Source organism: Nannospalax galili, unplaced genomic scaffold (genome assembly GCF_000622305.1).
Source record: "Nannospalax galili isolate Female #2095 unplaced genomic scaffold, S.galili_v1.0 scaffold3423, whole genome shotgun sequence".
In the NCBI taxonomy this organism is placed as follows: Eukaryota; Metazoa; Chordata; class Mammalia; order Rodentia; family Spalacidae; genus Nannospalax; species Nannospalax galili.
The window spans coordinates 116,938-143,940 of NW_008350119.1; the positions used below are offsets into that span (position 1 = coordinate 116,938).

Sequence of the window (27,003 nt, forward strand, 5' to 3'; positions counted from 1 at the left end):
ACATAATGGTTAAAATTTTGGGCTCTAGAATAAAAGCCTTGGTTCAAAGCCTGGCCTAAATACATTCTTTACTGGGTGCCCTATCTGTGTTTCTGGTTTGGGGCTATACAATGCAGATAATAATAGAACTACCTCCTATAGGTCTTCTGAGGATTGAATCAGTTAACACTTATAAAGCACTTGGAATTGAGCCTATCATACAGCTATTTCTTAAATAACACATTATCATTTTTCCCATTCACTGTTTTAAGTCCTTTTTTATAAAGATAAACTTAAAAAATATACATATCCACCATTTTGCATACCTGAGATGTTGCAGAAGAAACAGAAGGAGATGGAGATGCAGGTGGAGTAAGTAAGCTGCAGGGTAAGTTTAATGTAACATAATGCTCGTGACTACAGATGATTCGCAGAAAATCCAACCTCAAGGAGACCAGGACACTTGGATTTGGCAGTGAATAGAGTTTTGAGGACACCTTGGAAGCATTGCACAAATAAGAGAACATCAATTGAATATATTATTTCTCCACTTGTAACATCAGAGAAACAGATTAAAGAACAGTACTCAGTAAGCAGTTTGGGGCACCTTACTGCTAAAACTACAAACGTATAAATCAACTTGACTAACTAAAACCACACTCTCATATTTCCAACACTACATTAGTATTTCCACTTCTCAAAAAAAAAAAAAAAACTTCATGAAGAAGTAAACTTAATAGTCTTCTTTTGTTAGCCTCTCTATTTATTGCACTTGTGACTGCTCATTTTCCCCTCTTATCTCCCAGGCTACTTGAAGCAACGCACTACAAGTTGATTTAATAGGTCTAGTATCCATAGGGTCAACCTCAATGTTTGGCAAGTGTAGGAGGTCAATAAGCCAGGTTACATTTTGATAACAATGGAATATAAAATTTGGGGGAAAGGAGCACAGTGTTTTGCAAATATCTATGAGTCAGTGCCCATGCTTATGTAATTTCTATGCGCATAAAAGAAATAAATATTAAAAATATCCAATAGAACAGGTTCTCAAATTTTTAAAGATTATATTGCCAAATATAATCCAAAACTAATCCATGGGCCAGCTAGGAAGGGCTTCATAAGCTCTACTCCTCTACCCCACTAGGATTCAAATTTCTGAATAATTCTGGGATGGGACCCAGAAATTTTATTTTTCAAGCTTCTTTAAGGGTGATTCTGGAAACTGGGCATGCTGGCACATGCCTTTAATCACAGCACTCCAGAGCAGAGGCAGGCAGTTCTCTGCGAGAGCAAGTCCAGTATAGTCTACATAGCAAGTTCCAAGCTACCTAGGGCTACATAGCGAGGCCCTATCTTAAAAAATAAATAGCTGGGCATGGTGGCATATGCCTTTAATATTAGCACTTGTGAGGCAGAGGCAGGTGGATGTCTGTGAGCTTAAGGCCAGCCTGGTTTACATAGCAAGTTCCAGGCCAACGAGGGATACAGGGAGACCCTGCCTCAAAAAATAAAATAAATAAAATAAAAACAAATCCAGGAAGAAGGTGAAGGAGATTGGAGCTGTAGCTTATAACAAACATAAGGCCCTGGGTTCAATCCAGCACCTCAAAAAGAGTCTAAAATTTCCATTTGCCAGTCTTATTGTAAAAGAGTTTTGCTGGCCCTGTTTTTAACCATCAATCTGGATGTTTACAACCAGCATTTGATGACAAAGGAACCCATGGATTATCAGTGCAGTGTGGCCCAGGGCCCTCAAACTGTGCACTCAGCTGGCCAGTCCTAACAGAGTTAGCATCACTGAAAATAGAGGAATTCTTGAGTGAGTACACAACTACCCACCACCCTAGGGGCCAATTCAGAGACAAGAACCAATATTTTTCAAAATGAAAGGCTTTATTAATTAGTTGATAACACTTAAAAAATATGACTCGCTGCTTGTGGAAAAGGTCGAGAGTTTCTAGTTTATTAAAGGCAAGATAATGTATGACATTTTGGATTTCAGTAAACATCTGATCAAGATTCCAAACTCTATGTATATGGTTATACAGTAGTAATAACAACAAACTATTTACTTTTTTATACGAATAATCACTAAAAAGCTGGGGGTGGTTGCATAACCTATAACCTCAGCACTCAGGAGGTGGATCAGGAATTCCAGGCCACCCTCAGCTATACAGCGAGTTTGTGGCCAGCCTGGGCTACACGAAACCTCATCTTAAACAAACACTCAAGATACAAATATTCAGTTATTCATTCAGCATAAATGCACTTACATGGCATTCTGAGGCTGTTTTCCATCAATAATTATTTGATTATCTGTTCCAGAATGAGAATGAAAGAATACTGACTGGGAAAACTTAGCTATACTGGGATCAGCTTGCTATCGTCCTAACAAGACACATCTAATGTACCTTTGCCATAGCATTAACAGTATGTAACTTTGCACTACTTTTTCATTTTAATATGGGTATATGAATGTACTCTTGAAGCTCCAGCCCTCAAAATAACTAATCAAGCATTTATTTACTTATTATCTTTATTTTATATGGATGAGTGTACTGCATGTAAGTGCACTTGTGTCATGCAATGCCTGCACAGGTCAGAAGAAGGCGTTGGATCTCCTGGAACTGGAGTTACAGACAGCTTTTAGGCTCCACGTGGGTGCTGGGAACTGAACCCTGATCCTCTGTAAGAATAACCAGTGCTCCTAACTGCTGAGTCATCTCTCTAGCTCCCCCCACCACCCAGATTTGAATTACTTGATTACTCATTATGTATTACCTGTTTATAGCAGGACTTTACAAGGGTAAAGACAAATCCTCTGTCCATTACAGACAACAAATCATTGAGAAAGAATGCAAGGCTTGTATTCAGTCTCTCAACCATTTCTGTGTCCTAGGAAACAGAATGAATATATATATAAAATTAAAGCATGATAGTTTAATTTCAGCTTTAAAGGCAGATAGACAGGAAAAATTATCATTACCTTCTGAAATCGTGACACAACATCACTAGCAATTGTGCTAACAAGAGCAGCAATATCATCCATGAATCGTTCTGGAAAACGACTCTTCCTTGGAGCATCAAGTTTATCATTAAAGTATAAGTGGTGTACCATGCTCTTTACCTGAAAAAGGACAGAAGTCATTATAGCTGTAGTTTACTTTGTTCTGTTTTAGGACAGGGTCTTCCAATAAAACCCAGGTTACCCTTGAACTTCCAATCCTTCTGTCTCAGCCTCTCAGGCGTTGGGATTACATATATGTAACACCACACCTGGCTAATCTCTTAATTTTAAGTAAAGTATAATAACTCTAAACACCCAGGCTATTTTTTCCATATACCATGTAATTTAGTAGTTGACAAAACTTTTTTAGCTTTTCAAATGTTTTGAAGAAAAAAAAAATCCCTATGTGCTAATGAAACAAACATAATTCAACTCTATCACTTCATCCTCACAAATTATTCTATTGAAGTGAAAAAAAGTTCAGTGTCTGTTAACAGAAAAAAAACTTCACACTACTATATGAAAATTTTCAATTAAAAAAATTTAAAAGACTCACTAATTTTTTTCATTCCGTAGTCCCTACATTAGAAGCTTTTAAAGGTTAGAAACCCTGACCTCATAATACTGCTTTGATACTCTATCATAGAGGGAATAAAGAGAAAATGACAGTTATTTAGTGATGAAATATTAATAATAAAATCTTTGATAATAATTAAATGCATTTAGTTTGTAGAATTTTAGACAGATTTTTATTACATTAGTAATGGTAATAAAGAATTTTAAGCTTTAAATTTAAAGCAAATTAAAGTTGTGTAGAAGTATACAACACAGCCACATCTTTTAGGTGGTTGTTTATTAGTGGCAAATGAATGAAGGGCTTGCAAGTTAAAGGTAAACACTCCACCACTGATCTGCATCCTAGGCTTATTTCTAGAAGCTACTTTTATTTCCTTTTTTCCCTTTCTTTTCTCCTTCATTCTCTTGTCCCCATTTCTCTATTTTTATGTCCCTCATTTATTAATCATACATTATTTTTTTTTTTTAAAGAAAACGCTCCAGTGTTTTGAGCTTTCTAGTGCTAATGAATAAAATTTGGAGGAATTCCCTAGTGCTAGAGTGCCTGGATTTGAATTATGATTTTGCTACTAACAAGATGAATATATTCAGAAACATTAATTAACCTCTCTATGCACAAATAATATGCTGTATACTCACTTGATAAGTATTCATTGCTTTTGTTTATTTACAAGTATGTATGTATAGAAGTACAGCCATGTTTCATATGACATGAATTATTAAAATATTAGTTCATCAGTTTGTAATATCATTTATTGAATTAAGTAAAAAGTGTTTCCTTGATACGCATCATGAAAAACAAAACTAAACTAAAACAAAACCAGAGTTTAACATAAACCTCACATTTTACAATTTCACCTAAATTGTGTTGAGTTTATAGTGTATATTTAGAATACATGTAATTATACCTTTGAGGAAAGTGTGAGAAAACAATAGATTAATATGTCTAAGATTTTCAGTAAATAAGCTAATGCAAAATTGTTCCTTGAGTAAAAAATATTACAGAATGTGTTTAGTTTGCTTACCATTAACTCAAAAAAGAACCAGGCTTGCTGCAAGGCTGACTCCCGAACACTGCCACTGCAAACAACCCACTGCAAAGCCAGCTCCTCATGAAAAAGCTATCCAGAAGTAAATTCAAAGTTACTGTCACATTCAAATCAGCTGATGACATAAACCAAATAATAATGCAGGTACAAATGAAGGTATAATGAGAATAAGAAAAATAAGGCACGTGATTCATTCATGATGCAGTGGAGACACCCATTAACGAAACGACTACTTAGGCATGTAAGACAGTGGCATGTTGAACAGCTGAAAAATTACATGTTATCTTGGAGTAAAATGTAATTTTAAAAGGAAAGATAGGCTACAACTTCCTAAATTGTACTTGCAAACAAAAACTAGACCAAAGACTCACAGTTACAAATAAAATTGTTGGTATTTTAAATACATATTTTTAAATTTATTATTTTTATTTTATATATATGAGTGCATACACACACACACACACACACACACACACACACACACACACACTGCACGTATGTAAGTGCACCTATGTCATGCAATGACCATGGAGGTCAGAAGAGGGTGTCAGATCCCCTAGACCTGGAGTTAAGGACGGTTGTTAGCCATCCCGAACCCAGTAACCAAACCCAGCTCCTCTGCAAGAGCAGCCAGTGCTCTTAACCACTGAGTCATCTCATATAACATATACAATACACTCATAAACTTTGCTGGTACACTCTTAAACTTTGCTGGTACAATTTAGGAACTACCATTACAAGTTAAACTTTTCTATTAGCTATTAAGTTTTGAGTTTTTAAGTATTTATGATCTTTTTTTAAAAAAAGCAGAAAATTTCTGCTTTACGATGGATATACATACAAAGCATTTGCAAAATAGTATATACTACTATGAAAAGGACTAACAAAACTGTGCATAAGGGAAGCAAATCAATACAGCTTACTAAGAGTGACAACTTTTCTAACTCATCTTCCTTTCCCTGGAAATTTAAAACACAAAACAGAAGCAGTTATAGAAACAGAATTAAGAGTTGATACATTTTTTTCCTGGTATTAAAATTTGATCTTTTAGTTTGAATTTCTAAATTCTACAATCAATTCAAAAGATAGAAAACTATCTTAATGTAGAAACGCCTAAAGTACAGAAGTATTCCCCAAAAGGCATCATATAAGCAGTACTTGTTCAGATGTGTCTTTAAAAACAATGGAATTATTTTAGTAGCTCACATTGGTTATGTAAAGAAACTTTTTAATTACTGGAATTACTTTCCCCCCTATGAACTGTCTTCGTATGAATCACCTTTTTAGTTGGTAAGCGTCCCGTTAATGTTTGTAAGAAACTTGACGTCTCTGTGTGCGAAGACATACGATTACAACTTCGATCCATAGCCTATGGAGTGGAGATGAATGAATGACGAGATAACATTAACACTGCATGGATGACGTTGAGGCTCAAGGACTACGTAAAATTTTAAAATTGAATTCTACTGTGGTTTCAACCAATTGCATTATTTCAGATCTCATTATATTATTTTAAGCTGCTTTAAAAACAAGCATGAAAATGGCTTCCATATGTTTTTAGTCTTTAGGATGATTACTTAATATATTATGAGTGCTGCAAAGAATGAAGTTCATGTGTGCAATCTACACATGCACATATCTAGTGAAAACATAAAAAGTAAAAACATACTTCTCAACTGGTGTCTGAAAAAAAAAGAAATCAAGAATTCTGTATTTAACAGAGAAAATTAAAAACTTGGATTTTTTTACTTTTTTCTATTAAAAAAACCATTGGTCAAGTTTGTTATATACTATATGTAATATAAATATTGTATAATCTTAAACACAGAATTAGTGTTTTTAACAAGAGACTTCCTCCAAAGCCAATAATGTACAGCTAAGAAGTATATTTTGATGCATCATGCAGCATTAGTTATCAAGCAACTAGTCTTAAACAAATAAAACCTAATTCAACCAAATTATAACAAATTTCATACTTTGCAGCACATACAAATTAAAACATAGTTTCCTTCTGGAATTTAATCTTATAGCATGCATACTATACACTGCTCATATTTACTTTCAAGATACTATCTATTCAGTGATTATGAAAAGACAAAATAATAAAGGCTATATGAAAATGACATACTTAGCTTTGAAGCAAAAGCAAATGGAAAACTGTTGGGTATTTTTTCCACATAAAATTTCTCAGTAAAGACGTATAAGCCCTGAGTAGAATCTGTTATAGAAGACTATGGATTGCATAAGCAGCAGGCATTCAAATATGGATAAAGTATGTGAGGAGGAAGGAGGAGACAGAAAACAGAAAAGGAAAACATGACTGTTGCAATTGGTGGTATTCATGCATAGTAGTCGAGAAATGTGCTAAATATATAAAAATACACACTTCTTAATGATTAAAAAAGCAAGCCACTGAAATCACAGTATGTACTAAAAAGTAATGTTCTAAAGGGAAACATCAGCAGCCAATAAAGAAACCTATAATGTAAACACCACCTGTGTTGATTCTGCACTTGGACTGGGGTTGGATCCCCATGGGGCAGCTTTTGGACCACCAGTGTTAACCCAGGAATTGGAGCGATCTAAACCCTAAGCATATAATAGAAAGCAGTTGGAAAGGAAAGAAATATTACATGTTGCATGCTACAAATTATTCTTAAAGAAATCCAGACCTTCCAATGCAAACACGATTTTAATTAGTACTGTTAAAGCAACCAAAAACCTTAGGTATATATAGAGTATTAGTTCCTTCACTAAAGTCATTTCTGTCTATGTAAATAGATCACTTTGAAGTACCAACTTCTAAAGTCCCCAAGGATCATCCTACAAATGCTCATTAAAGATGTTACAAATTCTGAACTGAACTGAGGTTTAAAGGGGGAAAATGGAGGAAAAAACATCCATTCTTTGCTAAGAGACCTTAATTCCATTCCATTTCTTAGAAGCTGAAAACTGCTATGCAGTGATAACTCTATAACAGTTTAACCTTACCTTGTCTTTCAGGGTTTTTTGGCGAACAGAAAAAAGAATTAAGAATATTATGAAAAGAAACAACTAAAATTTGTTCCTTCCTAATAACAATGGTGGATTTGGAATTGTGCATCTTTTATTACTTATTGTAATTAAGTATAATGGAGTACTAACCTATATAAATATTAGAAAGAAAAACATTATGTCTATCTCTAGGAATTTTATCTTCATCACCTTCATTGAAGTTTATGCTGCTACTAACGAAAATACAGGCAGCAAGTTATCTTTTCTGAAAAGGGTTACTGATCTCTGGTAACATTAGCTGAGGCTTGACTTCAATTTCCTAAACCTAAGGGATAATCGGCATCCCTTTAAAAGCTTTTTAAAATTCAGACTTTGGGCTCTACCCCTTAGAATCCTGAATGCAAACTAGCTAAGGTCAGGGAACCTGCTAATTGAAGCCGGAAAAAATTGTAAGGAATTTAAGGGCAAGAATAACAAGGATGACCCAAAACAAGCTAAGTAAAAATATTAAGTGCAAGTATAGACCAGAACCAGAAAACACCGAAGCAAAGATAGCTGGAAAATAAGGAAAAGAAAAAGTTGTAACAATGTAAGTGACCAATCTGTTTGGGCAGCAGTGTCCCCTGGGAAGCTTGGCAATAGCAACAAGAGATGTGTAGGGCCCCACGACAAAACAATTAAATCAGAGTAGATGAGAGAAAGATCTAGACACCAATCTTTTCTTAATGCTTCATGAACAGTTAAACAGGAGAAAAGCAGAAAAAAATGAAGGGAGGACGGGAGGAAGGGAGAGGGGGAGGGAAATAATAACTGTTTAGGGTTCTGACTTTAGGGAAAATATTTCCTCTACTTTTCCCTATTTTTTCTTCCCAAATAGAGTGGCTGAAGTAACATAATCACCATTTTCATCAATTTTGACCCTGATGTCTAAGATTGCAGTAAGGGTCAGATGCAGGCTCTCCTGCTCACTATTTTCAAAATCTAAAATAAACAACTCTGCTTTTTATTCAGCTTCTTATCTACAAGATAGGAATAATGATAGATTCCCTTGCACTTTAAGGATCAAGTTATATGGCGGAAGTAAATTAAGGGAAATGCCTTGAATATAGTAAATGCTCAAAAGCAGTTTTTATAAAAATCTCCCATAAAATTTTTTAATTTTTAAAATTATGCGTGTGTTTGTGTCTCTGTGTGGGAGTATGTGCACACAAGCACAATTACCAGCAGAGACCAAAAGAGGGCATCAGATGCCATGGAGCTGGGTAGTTGTTAGCTAACAGGCATGTGTGCTAGGAACTGAATTCAGGCCCTCTGAAGAGCAGAATGAGCCCATAACCAACTGAGTCATCTCTCCAGCACCCCATTAATGTCTTTTAAAGAAGACTTTCTGCCAAAGTAAATTAGCCACTATTGAGGTTATATAATCAATAGATTTGTTTAAAATACTTTTCTTCTCAGAACTCCATCATAATATTTCAAATAAAAAGCCAACAGGCATGGTTTTCAACAAAGTTAAAACAGTTTTTCACTATTCTCTAAAACTATGTCTCTATTATATAAACAAACTTCTTTCTGCCATATACATTTCAGTCACTACTGTTATATTTAACCTTTTTTTTTTTTTTTTTTTTTTTTGAAGCAGGGTCTCCCTGTAGCCTCAGCTCTCCTGGAACTCACTATGTAGACCAGGCTGGCCTTGAACTCACAAAGATCCGCCTGCCTCCGCCTCCCAAGTGCTGGGACTACAGGTGTGTGCCACCACACTAGGCTCACTTAACCTTATTTTTAACTCACTATTTAATAATTTCTTTTAAAACTAATGTAGATGGAAATCAACAAAAGATTAAGTATCTGCTTGCCACTAGTTACATTTCATACACAGTATCAATGTTCTGAACATTTATAATTACACAGCCAATTTGTATGGCAAATAAATTCAAGGGTTATAAGGCTGTAAATTATATCAAACAGCACTTAAAAAAATCATTACTAAGAGACACTAAGGCAACAACTTTTGGTTTATCGATTTCTAAGTAACAAGGAAAGAGATTGTGTGTACTCTGTGTGTTTGTTTTTGCTGAATCCCACAAATATTATTTTGTTTTTACATATAGTTAAACCTTTGACTGATGGATGCAGAGCTTAATGGGTCATTCTGGTGGGATCTTAGAAGACTGCAATGCTGAGAGAAAGGCAGGCAGTGGAGGCCTAGCTCATTAGGTTTCACAGGGGGAACAAGGATTCTTCAGGAACTGGGCTAGGAGGCATTCACCAATATTTTGGCTAAGAATACGGCTTCATTCTATCCGTGTCCTAAGAACCTGAGTGAAGCTGAATTTAAAGATAATAGACTAATTCATTTGGCAGAGGAAATGAGCATCCAGGTTGATACTAAGAAAGCAGCTGTAATTGTTTTATTTTTAAATATTTTATTTTTATTTTATGTATATGAGTGTATTGCCTTCATGTATGTAAGTGCACCCGTGTCACGCAATGCCCACAGAGGTCAGAAGAGGGCATTGGGTTCCCCTGGAACAGGAGTTATGGACAGTTGTTAGTCACCATGTGGGTGCTGGGAATGGAACCCCAGTCCTCTGCAAGAGCAGCCAGTCCTCTTAATCACTGAGCCATCTCTCCAGCCCCAGCAGCTGTAGTTATTAAAGAGATCAGCAAGACTATAGAGAAAACTCTGCTGCACTGGGAAGATAGAAAAAGTGTCTTGAAGGCAAAACTCTACCCCTTGGAGGCCCTACCTTGTGAAGGTCCAAATTCATTTAAAGGAAGAAAGCCTAAGCTGAAGGGGTTCCCTGATCCTTAAAAGCAACTACTTAGGAAAGTATTTCCCCAGAGTGAGCACACAGGTGCTTATACAGAAATGTCTAAAGGAGGTCGGGCTACATCTTGAGCTGACAGCAGAACTTAGCAGCATCATCCATCTGACCCTGGTTTTGAAGGCATGAAAGACACAAGACTGAAGGGGTCATAGAGAGCAGCTGAGGCTGGGCAATGTATGGCAGAGTTAAAGATCCTGCAGTAGGGTCTAAGAGGTAATTGTTAGAAGCTAAAAAGGTAAAACCCAAGTTTCAATGTAGACCCAAGATATTGGAGATACCAGAACCATGGGACATGAGCAGAAGAGAGCTACAGGCAAAGAATGGAACTAGCCTACGAGAGAACTTACAAGTGCAGAGAGCAGTATGGTGGAGGGGTGGGCTACCCAAATACCCCAGTTAATTACATTATGAGCTCTAGGTGGTGAATATGGAGCTGCAGGATTTGGTGTTTTCTCTGCTGGATTCTGGCTTTGCTTTTAAAAAATATTTTTATTGAGTTTCCATGCATTTCATATAATATATCTTAATCAATTTTAGCCCCCCCCGCAACCAGGTTTCAGGTATCCTGTACATATGTTAAGTCTATCTGGTCTAGAATTTCTATTCAGATGTCTCTCAGTATAAGTTCATCCACTGGAGTTTAGTCAGTTTATTAATAGTCACTCACTTAAAGAAGATCTAATCTCCCTTCCCCCACAGTAATCATTCACCAATAATTCCTTGGATAGGGTTGGGGCCTGCTGCCCCCGCCCCATTCTATGCTTCTTTTTTTTTTTTTGGTCTGAGTCTGCACAGGTCTTGTGCATGTTTTCAGCATTGCCGCAAATTCCTATGAACACATTTCCAGTGGCCTGAAACCCTATTTCCTTATGTTCATGCACCAACCATGACACTTAGAATCTTTCTGCCCCTTCTTCTGCAATGATCCCTGAGCTGTGGGTGGGTGAAGTTCAATATAGAAAGCTTATCCAGGGACACGCACTCTGCAGTCTCTTATTCTCTAAAATTTGGCCAGTTGTGGCCTTTCGTGTGCATCACATTCTGTTATATGAGGAAGCTTTGCTGGTGAGAGTTGAGGGATGTATTAGTATTCTCTTTATTCCTTGTTCCACTATGCTCCATGAGCCTTAAGTGTGGAGGTTCCACTGTAAATGCGTCACTTAGGTCTGGGCATCTCTCAGACACATATTCTCTGTGTGTGACCAGTTAGGCCAGAAGAAGGTGGAGGTGGGGACATTCTGTGGAGGGTCTAACAAACTATGCTAAGGGGATTAAGCTAGTCTGGGTTAGGAAGCTACTCCAGAGATCTGAGGTAGAAGAACAGGAGCCAGCCTGGCCCAAGGCTAGAAGAGGGCCAGGGTATGTATGGGTCAGGGGAGACTGGAATTGCTCAGGCTACAGGAGAATCAAGACGCAGTGTGCAGGATCATGGACTTAACAGGATAGAAGGCTGGTCTCAGGAGTCCAAAGGCAAGGTGAGGGTGGGGACAGCCTATGGAGGGTCTAACAAACTAGACTGGAAAATTGAGCTGGTTTGAGTGCAGGTGATTAGGATGCAATGGGTGGTTCTGAACTAAGAGGGTAGCCCAGAGATCTGGGGCAGAAGGGTTTGGGGGAGAGGGTGGAGGAGTTCAGGCTGCAGGAGAATCAAGGAGCCAGTGAGTGGGATCTGCTTTTAAAAATATTTTATTATTTTTATTTTATGTGTGTGAGTGTATTACCAGTACCCTTGTTGTGTGATGACCAAGGGGGACCTTGGATTCCCCTGGAACTAGGGAATTCGATAGTTGGAATTGAATCTGGGTCCTCTGCAAGAGCAGCCAGTGCTCTTAACTGCTAAGCTATCTTTCCAGTCCCTGGTTTTGCTTTGATATGATTGTTTCTTGCTATGCCCCAGTTTTTCCATTTTGGAATGGGAGTGTTACTCCATGCCATTATATGTTGGAAGTCAGTAATCTGTTATTTTATAGGAATTAAGAGATTTTAGATTTTTTTAAATGTTGGAGCTGTTAATGACCATGGTGACTTTGAAAGTTGGAGTGAATGCATTTTATATTATAACATGGTCATGAGTCTGGTGACATAAGGTAAAAAGAAGGTAATGGCTTAAAAGTGTTGTGTTTCGGTGTCAAGTTAACAGCAGGCAGAGCTGTGATGATTAGTGTTAACTGCCAATTTGACAGAATCACCTGACAGAAGGCCCTCTGAGCATGCCTGTAGGGAATTATCCTGATTATGATAATTGGTGTGGGAAGACTCATTAACTGTGGGTGGAATCATTCCCTGGGCAGAGGATCTTGGGCTACATAAAATGGAGAAATCAAACTGATCACTTGCAAGCATTCAACCCGACTAGGGATGCATGTGACCAGCTACCTGAAGCTCCTGCCACTGTAACTTCCCTGCCTTGGTAGACTGTGCCTTGAGCTGTGAGCTAAAGTAAATCCTTTCTCTGTTCAGTTGCTTTTGTCAGGGTATTTTATCAAAGCAACAGGACAAGATACTAAGACATTGGTTTATACACTTAAATACAATTTTTAGTTAGACCTCACTAGGAAGGTGACCTTCTAAGTAATGTATTAAAGGAATTGAAAGTTGGTCTTAGGAGGGGTCTTGTTTAAAGGAATGACATAATCGGACTTAATTTCTTTTTTGTATCCTTCATTTTTAAAGTGCCACTCTTGCTGCTATGTAGTGAATAGAAGGCAGAGTAACAGTGGTGAAGCCATTTTAAGATTATCAGGTTAATATGTGGAAAGATACTGACAGCTCAGGCTAAGATGGTAAAGGTAGTAAGAAGTAGGTCTTGTGCAAGGTCTTGTGATCAATCTCCAGTACAGGGGAAAAAAAAAAAAGGTGACTCTATTTTTAACATATATGCAATCTGAATGAAAAGATTTTAAAAAGTATCTAAGGGGCTGGCGAGATAGCTCAGCAGTTAAGAACACTGACTGTTCTTGCAAGAAGATCCGGGTTCAAATCCCAGCACCCACATGGCAGCTAACAACTGTCCGTAACTCTAGTTCCAGGGGATCTGACAGCCTCTTCTGTCTTCCACAGGCACTGCATGACATGGGTACACTTACCTACATGTAGGCAATACATGCATACATATAAAATAAAAATAATGATTAAATATTTTTTTAAAAAAGAAAAAAAAGCATCTAAGTAGAAGTCCCAAGAAATCTGTATTGAAAAATTAAGTTGGGCAGTGATTAGCTTAACATTTATAAGGCATTTAACAAACCACGAGACTTGCAAAAGAAGATATTTCTACATTAAAAACAGAGAATAGGGCTGGAGAGATGGCTCAGTGGTTAAGAACACTGGTTGTTCTTGCAGAAGACCCAGATTTGAATTCCATACCCACATGGCAGCTAACAACTATCCGTAATGCCAGTTCCAGGGGATCTGATGGTCTCTTATGTTAAGCAGAAGTAGTGGACTGAGAACAAAACGTAGTTTACCTCCATCAGAAGATTAAGCAGTAGGCAGAAACTGGTAGACATGATGGTCAATGTCCATGAAAATTTTCTTTGAAAGACTTTAGTTTTCCCAATAAAACAGGAGATAAAGTGAGGAGGATGAGGGGGGAGAAGTATTAGGTGGCTTGTGGTAATAACCTATCGCATGAAATAATTTCCTTAAAGAATGAAATACTGAATAAAACACTGAAATGATTGCCTAACAGCCTTAACCATTCTCTAAGCCCAGGGCTTTGGAATTTCAAATGAGACTAGTTGACATTTTTTAAGACATGGGTGAGGCAGGTTGAGTTTAATGATAGTTTCAAATTTGAGAAGAAAATGGGAATTGAGGTTTGATTGTGATGGGAATTATAATGACTGATCATAATGCTAAGCTAAGGAGAAGAATGTTCAGAAGGTAAGACACGACCCTACCCTCCCAAAAAACCAAAATGAGAAGTCACAAAGAAGAAGGGAAAGTATAAGAGTTGGAGCACTAGGTTAAGAAATAATAATAATAATGATGATGATGATGATGATGATCAGAAAACAAAATGCATGAAATTGAGATTATCAAGTTTAAGTTACTGGTACTGATAATAACTAAGTAGACGATAACTGAGACAGAATGAACGACAAGATCCCTAAAAGAGGATACTGAATCACCAGGCCAATAAAATAAGAATAAAGAGAAGATATTCAAAAAGTTCAGATTCCTTATATTTTTTGTGAAATATTCCTTATATTTTTTATGAATATTTTAATGAAATATTATGGAAGAAAATACAATATGGAAGTAGCTATCAAAAATTTTCCAATAAAAAGGGAAAATGTAAAACCATTTATATAAAACTTAATTAGACCTGCGTCGGCAGCACATACCTGTTATCACTGCACTTAGGAGGCTAAAGCAAGAGGAACATGAGTTTGAAACCAGTCTAGGCTACAAATTGAGATCCTGTCTCAAAAGAATAAATTTTTAATTAAGATAGGACTATTAAAAGACAAATTCTCATATCGTGATGACTTTTTCTTTTAGAAATTAATATATAAATGTGAGAAAATAATTATTTTATGTTCCATTTAATGACGTTGGATAAAAGGGAAAAATAATTCCAGACCTCCTGGTTCTAAATCTTGAGATTATATATTAAATATAAAAAAATAACTGAAAATCTGCTAAATGAGACATAATGTAAGTCTTCTAGAAATTAATAGATATTTTAAAAAATAACCTTGAGAAATAAGCTATCTATATAGCTCTTGATAATAAATATTTGTGGTTCCAAATGCAGTTCATACAACTGAAGAACTATATATAGTATGTAAGTCATACTAAGCCCTACCCCTACTAAAATAAGATATGATCAAGAATGAAAACAAGAATAAAAATCCCAAGTACTCTGCCTAGCAGAAAACCACATGTTGGGGGCCTTCTCAGTGCAATTATCACAATATTTCTAGTTACTCTGCAGTATTTTATACACATTTGCACATCCGTCTGTCTGGGAGTTCACAAAAAAAATGAAAGCAGCTAATTAGTGAAGTATTTATAAAGATCTCTAAGAGTCTATTAATTATTAATTTATAGGCTGAAAATGTATTTTTGATCTGTGAGAAATTACGTTACTTAAACATGAATAATACATGGATACTTATTAAGAGCAAATGTTCATTAAAATAAATTTATTAATGAGGCTCTTAAGTATAAATGTTTCTACCTATGAGATGCAAATATTTCTATAACTATATAAATTCTAAAGTTTGTATAAGAGTAGTTTTGATGATTTGATCAGTATTGTATTATCTCACCAAAAAAATCTAGACATAGTCTACACTTTTTAAAAATCCATTTAATTGCACTGTATTACTACTGCTATTATTACTTTATTTGTGAGACAAGGTCACACTATGTAGCCCAAGCTGACTTGAGACTTTTGATTCTCCTGCCTCAGCCCTCCACAGTACTGGGATTACAGTATGTGCCACCATACCTAACAGAAAACCTGCATTTTTAAAAGTTCTATTGTAGCTCACATAGATGTGGTCCTTATATCCTCATGACAAAAGAAAAAGCTATGATTTTATAAACTATATTATCCTTCTTTTGTGTGTTTATATGTATGTATGTGCGTGTGTGTTCTAGTGTACATGTGGGGGCTGGAAATTGATATTGTCTTCCTCAATTGCTTATATGTTTTGAGATGGTTTTCACTGAACCTGGAGATGAACTATTTGGCTAGACTGGCTGGCCAGCAAGCCCCAGGAATCTTCCTGTCTCTGTCTCCCCAGCATACATATTTGGCTTTGGATGGGTGCTAGAGATTGAACAAGTAAGCAAGCAAGCACTCTACTGACTGAGCCATCTCCCCAACCTCTATCTTCCTTTTTGCTTCTTTTTTAGGAGCAAAAAACAGGTTTGAAGTTTAGTGAAAATACAACCTGATGTGATTTCTTGGCATTGTACTTTCATGCATCTTGCTTAAACTCTGATTTCTTTTTGAACTTTATACATTGAAAGACAATAATGACATCTCTTCTTAAGTTTTTTATTTTTACTTTTAATTTTTAAATTTTTGGTTTTTTGAGACAGGGTCTCCCTGTGTCCCAGCTGCCCTGGAACTCATAATGCAGAACACACTGGACTCAATCTCAGAGATCCACTTGCTTCTGCCTCCTGAGTGCTGTCTGCCACCACGCCCAACTCCTTAAGACTTTTGTATGATAATAACAGATGGTCTGAATAAAATATGGCTGGATCTTATCCTAGATGACCTCTCTCTTGTCTGGAATAATCACTAACCATCATTAAACAAATAACTTTTCTAATCCTAGTGTAGTTCATGCAGTTTCATATGAAATATAGCTCTACTACCAATCAAGGCCAATAACTAGCTATTCTGGATAACTATTAAAGGAGCTCTCACTTAAATAGATGACAGTATGACTCTTCTATACATTAGTCACATAGGTCCCCTTTCATTCTACAGAGCCAAACTAGGTATTGTTCACATGATGGAGTATCAACAACAGTAAGTTCTATGTGACAACTTATGCTGGACATATTTTAGAATTAAGCAATTTTTTTAGTAGAATGCATACATCAGTTTATAACATGTTACAAGCATATGTAATAGAAATATGAAAGTATTTAGTGAGAATATAGGAAAGTACAATTTGGCTTATTTCTAACTCAAACAGGACAGAAATATGTAATCTGTTACTTATTCTAAACCCAAATACATTTTGAAATTAAGAACAAATTAAAATACTTAAAGACAGTTGCCTTTTGTCCATAAACTAAAAACCATGTCTTCAGTTTACCTTACTGCCGATGATTGACCGAACTTCATCATCGGGTGATGTGGGAGTCCCAGATATATCCGGATTACTATTACTAAGGCTTCGAGAACGATTTAAGTTAAGGCTGGCAGGTCTCACAGCAGATCTAGCCATTGTGGCATAATGCACTGATCCTCCCAAACCCCCAGGACCTGGAGGTGCATAGAAAATAGCACAGAATTAATAAGAAAGAAAATCGGGAAAGGACCTGAAAAAAAAATCCTGACATTTTACAAAATTATGAATTGCTTGTTTCTAAATGAAAATTACAACAAATAAAAACACTCAAGAACTAATGCTAGCTATATAAAGTTCTATTATATAGCAACTGACCAAAACCCTACAAATTATAAGTAAAAACTCTTTCTCTTAACTGTTTCTATATTGTATGCATAGTAATAAAGAAAATGAATAGAAACACAGTAACTTCACTCCAACATGGTTGCATCTAAAACTCAAAATGTAGTAGCTTATATCTCTTCCTTTCTGCCCACCCTTTGCTTTCCCCCTTGATACATGGTCACTAGAGGGACAGTTAATTCTTACCAACATCCCTTAAATGAGAGTATGTTTTCATTTCTCTGTCTTCATGAGTGATAATGTGTGAACAACAACAAAATGCCATCTTTATTAAATACATATGAAAAACTAAAAGCATTATCTAAGAACCCAGGTTATATAAAGACACAAAGAATTCTTTTGTCTGAATAAAAAAAATGAAGCTTTATATCTTATTTCAGACACATTTTATAAATACAAGAATATCCAGCAATTATATTCATTATCTATACCTTTCTTTTTATATGTGTGTACATGTGTGTGCAAATGTAAGGGTGCATGTCCACATATATGTATATGTGGAGGTCAGAATCAACCTTGAGTACATTCTTCATGTACTCTCCACCTTATATTTTGGGGACAGGGTCTCTCACCAAACCTGGAGCTCAGTGATTCAGTTACACTTGCTAGTTAGCAAGCTCTAGGGAGCCTGTCTTCCCCACTGCTGACATTGTGTGTACCACTGCATTTGGCTTTTTTACATGGGTTTTGGGAAATGAAACTCAGGTCCTCATGCTTGCATGAAAAACCATTACCCCAGCAGTGAGCCATTACCCCAGCTGTATCTACATCTTCTAATTACAAAATCTTTCCTAATGTTGTATTTGAAATGATACAAACCTGCCAACTAATTAACATGTATACTTTTAAATGTGTGAAACCCTAATAACAAACCAAATAAAAGGGTAAAGGGAGATACATTCTATTTATTCCACTGCTATTCACATACTCAGATCCTCAAGTTATGTAGCTTAGACTCAAGATAGGAAATTATCAACCAGAATGAGTCAATTGCTCCTCTTTTCACAACAATGTAAAGAGATTCTAGGCTAAAGCATAGTCTGATTATGTTCATGTCTTATTTTCCTATTGAATGCCACTATAGTTTATGACCATTATTATCAATAATGCCAATAGCTACAAAAAGTAACATACTGTCATCACTAGTGATGAATGATGACTTACACACATAAACAGGTAAGTGGTATGAAAAATATACATAGTGTAATCATTAATTAATTAATTAACTAAACAGCTAAAGGATCATTCAAACTAAAGCATTCCCCACAACCACCACATCACTAACGGCATACAGAAGACAAATAACTACTTGAGGTGTCAACATTCTGAAAGCTTGTTATTTTACTGGCCATGAAGAGATCAGAACTTTTGTAGACAACCATTTTTATATTACTATAGATTTTACAGATTTACTGGAAAACTACTATATTTCTCATTTAATGTCAAAAAGCATTCTGAATAACAAAATAAAAAAAGTATCAATTTTAACAAGGAACAATACATGCAATAATTTTCAAGGTACAAGAATAATTTTCAAGAATTTGAACAAGAGCTTCAATTCAAATTAAAGGAAGCTATATGTGTAATTTTAAAAAATGAAACATATGCCTTCAATAACAGTGACCATACTTAATATACTTAGCAGATATTAAATAAATGTTGAATGAATACACCACACTATGGATTACACGATTACTTCAATCTTAACATAAACACAATTTATGAAAGACAATTTCATACTAAGAAGAAAAAATCACCTGGTGAAGGTGAATTAGGGGATGAATTTGGCAGGCGGAAAACATAATAGATGTATGATGCAAGAAGGCTGTTTCTACCGTGCTGGTCATGATTTCCTTCTAAGTTTTTGTGAAGTCGATTTATAATTGATGCCATAGCTTCAAAAGATGCTTGACCTAGATTAACTTTTAAGGAAGAAGAAAATATTTTTGTTTCAACTCTTTTGGATTTGAAATTCTACAAAAATCAAGTCACTGTCATTTTAAAAAAGGCTCTTAAGTATAGTGATTAATATATAGTAAGCATATAAAGATAATATTTTATATTGATTTCACTATCTTGTAATAGCTCAGCAAAAAGTATTCTTGTAAACAAAAAGAAATAACTTATTTTACTAATTTAATATGAAAATTGTATATGTTTGATTAGCTAAAAACAAAAACACTGCCTGACAGATATATACTACGTTGTAAAATAATACAAAGCAGATGAAAATGAAAAAAGGAATTTTGTATATAACCTGGAGAATTAACTTCTCATTTTAAAGATGACTCTGAAAATCTAAAGTGTGTACAATGATACGTTTTTGTTTTTTTTTCCAGTCTTTCTGAGACAGGGTCTCTTGTAGCCCCAGCTGGCCTAGAACTCACTATGTAGACCAGACTAGACTTGAACTCAGAGATCCACCTGTCTCTGCCACCAGTGCTGGGACTAAAGGTGTGAGCCACCATGGCCAGCTCTACACTTGTTACTTTTGTGTAAGAAAGGCACTTGGGAGGCAGAGGCAGGTGGATCTCTGTGAGTTCAAGGCCAGCCTGGTCTACATAGCAAGTTGGAGCCAGCTGGGGCTACAGGGAGACCCTGTCTCAAAAAAAAAAAAGAAATTTAAAATATTAACAATGAAAATAAATTATCAAAAATATTAATAATAAGTGGGGCATGGTGGGGCATGCCTTTAATCCCAGCACTTGGGGGCCAGAGGCAGGTGGATCTCTGAGTTCAAGGCCAGCCTGGTCTAAATAGCGAGTTCCAGGTCAGCTGGGCTGGGCCTACAGGGAGACCCTGTGTCAAAAAGACCCCCCACCAAAAAAAAAAAACTAATAATATAAAAAGATAGTGGATAAGCAACTTGATAAATTATTGAATCTGTGAAAGGATTAAGATCAGAGAAAAGGGATAGACCCAATGACTGCAAAGCATGTGAAATGCAAAAATAGGCCCTGCCTCCTCCAGCACTGAAGTCCATATTCCAAATGAATTCATTTTATAAAAATTAGGAAATTCTGGTAGCACACTGAAAAAACAGATAAACCAAGTAGGCATTTTGAGCAAAAGTCTCAGTTGTATGATTTAATGAAGACAGGATATTATGAACAATGAAGCCAATTAAGTTTTCTTAAAGTGGAATAATAAAATAAAATGGCTGTTTAGAAGATTAATGTATATGTATTGAACTAAAAAGGTAAAAGACTAGACAGAGGCCTCAAATTTGTCTTTTCATCCCTTGGACTAAGTTAAATTCTTTCTTACCCCATAGTTTATCCTATCTCCCAAATGATTTGTCTTCATATGTAAACACGATCAAATATGTTCTGATGCCCTACTCAACCCTGCTTTCTCTTCTAAGATTAGTACCAGGCATGGTGGCACACACATTTAATCCCAGCACCTGGGAGGCAGAGGCAGGTGGATCTCTGTGAGTTCCAGGCCAGCTGGGACTGCAGGAGGCCTTGTCACAAAACAGAACAAAACAAAACAAAACAAAACAAAACAAAACAAAACAAAAAGAGGCACTCAAGAGCCAGCTGCATAGGTTGAATTTTGGCTGTATCACAACAGCTGAGTGAAGTTAGGCAAAACTTTTAAACAAGTTTGCTACTTTACTCATTCATTAAGTGATAGTAATAACAGGGCTTACTACAGAAACTATACCCAAGGTTGCTGTGGGGATTTCATACATTAGTAAAAATAAACCACACAGTACTATACTGATAAATTTATATAACAGTTTACTATTACTATTACTGTTACTGTTATTTTATTTCTATACTCTTGAACAGAGAGTAGTAGTAAACTCCCCTCCCTGCTTTTTTTAATCTTAAAAGCTTGTCCTCTAATCTTTTTGATCCCTTAGTCCATCATATCTGCTCTGCTGTCACTTGCATTTATAAGGATTTTTACCATTTTTGGTATAAAATTGTACCTGACTCAAAATTTGTCTGTTTCTAGATTTTTCCACTTTCAATCCATCACCACATAGATTGTGTGTGTGCTTACGTGTGTGTTCCTGTGAGTGCAGACATGTGTGCCCTGGCATGTGTGTGAGTTCAGAAGACAACCTTAGGTGTTGGACCTGTCTTCTACCTTGTTTTGAGACAGGAATTCTTTGTTATTTTTCCCACTGTATACCCTAGACTAGCTGGTCCATGCTTCTGGGGATTCTCCTGTCTCCATCTTCCATCTCCCCATAGAAATATCTGGATCACAGATGCTCTCACTGCAAATATGGCTTTTATATGGGTTCTTGGAAACTTCAACTCAGGTCGTCTTCACATGTGCTGCACTTTTACTAATTAAGCAATCTCCCCAGGCCCCACATGGTATCTTTTTAAAAGATAATTTGGGTCACATTGCTTCCCTATAGACTACCAATCCTAATATCCTAGAGTGTGGTGGAAGACTTTACTTCATCTCATGTCTCCCACATTACTTTTAATTCTCAACTCTCTACTTTATAACTCATTACTTATAAATCTTCCAACAAATTCCCAAGTTCATTTGTCTCTGTACTATGTACGTAATTTCAGCTCCTTAAAATAATCTGTATATGCCTATTCATCTTTGAATATTTTACCCAAGAATTTCTTCCACTCATGTTTTTCTTTAAAAAAAAAAAATCTCAGGGAGTTGAATACTTTATCTCTTTTGTGTCACCAGCCAACAAAATTTTTATAACAGGGTAGCTCATATTTCTTTCTCTGAAAAGGGTGGGAATGAGAAACAACTCTCCTTTCAAAATACAAATGAAGGAAAGATGTATATTAAATGGAGGACAGATGAATGAAAATGTAGACTGGATACATTCTATCTCCTACAAAATGTAGCACAATTATCTACTGGCCACTTTTCTTAACTTGTCTACGAAAACTTAAAACCAGGGGCCAAGTCCTAGACAGGGCCTATTAGTGATTATTTCATTGTAAATGCCTAATAAATATTCATTGAATAAATTAATTTTCTTTGATAGTTTGAGTAGAAATTTATAAAGTACAGAAACCACACAAGTCATTTTTTTGGGTATCAACAAGCCAGTAGCACTCCACTCCAGCTCCATCAAATACAGCAATAAAAATCACAGCTTTTATTTTTTTAATTAAGTTAGAAATGTCAAATTATAAAGTTCATGATTCATCCTAAGCAAAATAAGTTACCTATTTGTCCAGCAATGACAGGAGGTCTAACAACTAAAAGTATTAGTTTATCAAGCAGAAGATGAAGAAATCGGACTATTGGTTCCAACTGAGATGAATTCAGTGCTGAAATACTACTCTTCAGTTCATTTTCTAAGTTATTTTCCATGATGCGCATGTCTCCAATTCGGACAGGGAACATATGTTCATCTAGAGCATTGACAAGAGCAAAAAACTTGTCGAGGTAAGGATCCTAAAACAGAATAAACAAAGCACTGAACAGTTATTGCTCTGTGAATTTCCAAACCCTAAAAGATTATAGACCATCAATACCTCATATTAATTGATAACAACAACAACAACAACAACAACAACACATTCCTGCCTCCGGGTTCCTACCTTGAGTTCTTGTCTTGGCTTCTCTCAATAATGGGCTGTAACCTATAAGCCAAATAAACCCCTTCTTCCCTCAAGTTGGTTTTGAGTGTTTTATCACAGCAACAGAAACGTAATTATAAAATTAATAAAGGATCTCATTTTGTTTGAGTTTGGCTTATTTGTTTGGAGCTTAATTCTTGTGGCAGGCATTTTGGTAACCTACATGTGTTCATTATTAACTTACTGTCTCTTGGCTCCTAACCCATCTTCCTTGTCATACTGTGCAATACTGGAGCTAGATCTACTCATGGTTTTCCCTTGTCATCTGGCTTGTGGTCAGACTCAGACAGTAGGGGGTGTAGAAGGCAGTCTGCAAGACTTGAGGAGTTTAAAACAACTTTCATTCTTGATGTCCTCCTAGTGGTGGCTAGCAGATTTGAATGTCTTCACCATGGCTGTAGTGGCTCTCATACTTTTAGGGCTAAGGCTCTCCTCCAATTCTGACAAGGGGGATGTTCTTAGAGGAACAGTGTCCTCTCCTCAGAGTTCTGATTGTCAGCCTTTAGGATCCTCCTCTGGATTCCTAAGTTTCTTCCTTGATACTCCTCTGTAATTGCTATCTCTGTTATCACAGAATTCTTTTATCCTAACTTAATAGTGAATCACCTATAATTTTTTTACTATTTTTTTTAACTTTATGTGAATGTTTGCCTGCATGTATGTGGAACTGGAGTTATGGACAGTTGTGAGCAGCCATGTGGGTGCTGAGAACTGAACCAAGGTCCTCTGCAAGAGCAGCAGCAAGTACTCTTAACTGCTAAGCCATCTTTCCAATCCCACCTGTAATGTGTCTAATAATTCTGTATTTTAAATATTCTCGATTCAAACTGTTGGTAGAATTGTCTCCTGACTGCTACTATTCAACCTCCTTCTTGAGTACTAATAGAAACTGTCTTATTAAAGCAGTAAAGTATAGATTTCAGAAAAAAAGTTTATTTTCTTAGGCTCCTTTATACCAAGAGATGGCCCCATGCTATATTACTCTGATCAATGTGGGTAAATGTTTGTTGGAACTGATTTTTATTTACTTAGCAATGAAAATAAACTTTAAGAAAAGCAGCAATGCTGTGCAGTGTAACATAAAATTTGATTATCCTAGATGTAGCCATCTAAATGAATAAAAATAACCAATGAACTGCAACGATTTATTCAGTATTTTCCACTTATAAGGAAAGTATAAACCATTCTTGCAAGCGTTTGCCTTCTGAAGATCCTTTTAAGAAAAATCAGGCGCCGAGTGTGGTAGGCCCATAGTCCCAGCACTTAGGAGGCAGAGGCAGGAGGATCTCTGTGAGTTCAAGGCCAGCCTGGTCTACATAGTGAGTTCCAGGACAGCTGGGGCTACAGGGAGACCCTGTTTCAAAAAAAAGGAAGAAGAAGAAAGAAGAATAAGAAGAGGAGGAGCAGGAGGAGGAGGAGCAAGAGGAGGAGGAGGAAGAATCATCAGATATCAGATCAGTATATCCATCATATTCCAGAGTTACAAAGCATGAAAGGCAGCATGCATGGGTCCTACACCGTTGTGTCATTCAGGAGCTCCCCATATCACTCCTCCCTGAATTCTATTCTAAACATTCACCTCATATCACTTTACATTTTCTCTTTGGAAAATCACAGTTACCACTTTAATTCAGCTATCATATTAATTGTTACCTCAACCCTAAACTCCAAACTAATTACAACTACCTATGCGACATCTCCTTACAAAGTCCATAGGCACATCAAGCTTAATAAATTGAAAAGTAATTTCAATTCAGGTATGGTGGCCGTCATACTTCTAATCCCAGCACTTGGGAGGAAGAGACGGGAGGATTAAAATTTCAAGGCATCCCTAGGCTACATAGTTTGATGGCAGCCTGCACTATAAGAAATTTTTCCTCAAAAAGCAGCAAGCAGACACATAAAGGCCAGTTCATTTGGCTGCATAATTAATCTTCTTAGTGTGCCCATGAAGTTATTTTTCTTATGTCTTCTATTTAAGCTAGAAATTACTATCTACTAGGACTTTAAACTCTATGACATTCAAGATCATTTATAATATGTGACCAACTTGGTCTTCTGACCTTATTTATCATGATTTCTTATGCATGTAAAATATTTACTTTATCTGAGTGTTTTGCATTCATAGAAGAGCATTCATGCGTGCAATGCCTGTGGAGGCCAGAAGAGGGCACCATATCCCCTGGAACTGGGGTTAGCTGTCATGTGGGTGCTAGGAACTGAACCAGGGTTCTCTCCAAAACAGCCAGCACTCTTAACTACTGATCCCCAGCCTCAATTTCCTATGCACTTTAAAGTGCATTCATCCAAGTCCTTAAATGCAGATTACTATCACTCTGAACTTGCCATTTGATCATCTGAGTTGCCTCCTGCTCAGATCTCTGTATGGTAAATATTTATTTCCTACTGCAACTTCGGTGTACTGAGCAAAATAGATAATTTTTTTCACTTTACTCAAAAGGATTTTGCTAACATACCTAACATATACATACACTGTATTATAATTATTTCATTTTTTGCCTCTTTACAATGTAATGTACTTAAAGGTAAGGCTATATTTTAAAAAATATTTTTATTTATTATTTGTATTTTATGTGCATGTGTGTATTGCCCACATGTATGTTAGGTGCATCCATATTATGCAATGCCTGCGGAGGACAGAAGAGGCTGTTGGATCTCCTGGAACTGGAGATAGGACAGTTGTCAGCTGCCACGTGGATGCTGGGATTCAAACCCAGGTCTTCTGCAAGAACAACCAGTGCTTTTAACTGCTGAACCATCTCTCTAGCCCCCAAGGCTATATTCTTGACAGGTTAACAACTCTGGCCTTAGGAAATTTATAGTCTAGGCTATAAGTTAAGTACAGACACATACACACACACACATACACACACAGTGAAAGTGTGACAACACAGATACCAACACACAACATAGTAACAAATGCAAGGTCAGCATCAGAGAGATGGGACTACTATATCAAAATAATTACCGAAGCATTAACTTTTCCGAAGTGATGAGAAACTATTGAAAAGAAGTCAAATAACTATCAGAAGGAAAAGTATTCCAGGCACATAAAGGATAATTTTAGAAAACAGCAGGATCCAAACATAGAGTGAAAATCAAGAACAAATGATCCCTAAAAACTTTCCACTTGAGATACCTGACTCTGTGAGAGAGAAAATGAGTCGACAGCTTTTCAACTTTGTTTTATCATGTACCAGAAATTAAGAGAGAGAATGTTCAAGATAAATCAACGGCAGTTAAAAGGCAAAATATTTAATGACAGTGAAAAAACAATGTCTAAACCTATGTTTTAAACTAACATATATTCCTTAAGAAGGCAGTAAATAAAACTGACATAAAATGAGATAATATGTTCAATTAATTTAAGTGAAATTTGATCACTAAGAAACCCCCTCAGACTCACCTGTGTGTGGATAGATGAAACAGCAACAACTTCAACATTAAATACTCCTTTGTGGTTATCTACCCATTTCATGCCAGGTAGAGGAACCTGTAAGATATCAAATATAATAATCATAGGCTCATAAGTAGCTGATAAATTCAGGAAACAAAATTATAATACCTTAATGACAAAAATTACAGTGGAAATATATATTCTATATAATCTTTGAGAATAACAAATATATATGATGTGTTTTTTTATTACATCTATTCTGCACTCCCCCTCCAACTTCCCTTGCCCTCCCAAAACACTCCCCACCCACCTTCATGGCTCCTTTTTTAAAAAAATAAGTCACTGAGTGCAATTAGTACTGCCCATATATGCATGGATGCAGGACCATTCAT

General features: G+C 36.2%; 1 protein-coding gene across 3 annotated transcripts in view; it reads right to left on the minus strand.

The window, feature by feature from the left end:
• The window catches only part of LOC103745296 (dedicator of cytokinesis protein 7), a gene marked incomplete at its 5' end in the record, with an annotated part of 101,577 nt that extends 74,870 nt beyond the window's left edge, over positions 1-26,707 (minus strand). For 2 of the 3 annotated variants that reach the window (XM_008847202.1, XM_017801690.1), the window contains 10 exon segments: positions 306-476; positions 2,761-2,874; positions 2,966-3,106; positions 4,588-4,683; positions 5,891-5,980; positions 7,108-7,200; positions 17,231-17,400; positions 19,366-19,530; positions 22,777-23,008; positions 26,621-26,707. In XM_008847202.1, the coding sequence (XP_008845424.1) occupies positions 306-476; positions 2,761-2,874; positions 2,966-3,106; positions 4,588-4,683; positions 5,891-5,980; positions 7,108-7,200; positions 17,231-17,400; positions 19,366-19,530; positions 22,777-23,008; positions 26,621-26,707 (1,359 nt within the window). 3 annotated transcript variants of the gene reach the window in all.
• Positions 26,708-27,003: the final 296 nt, after the last annotated feature.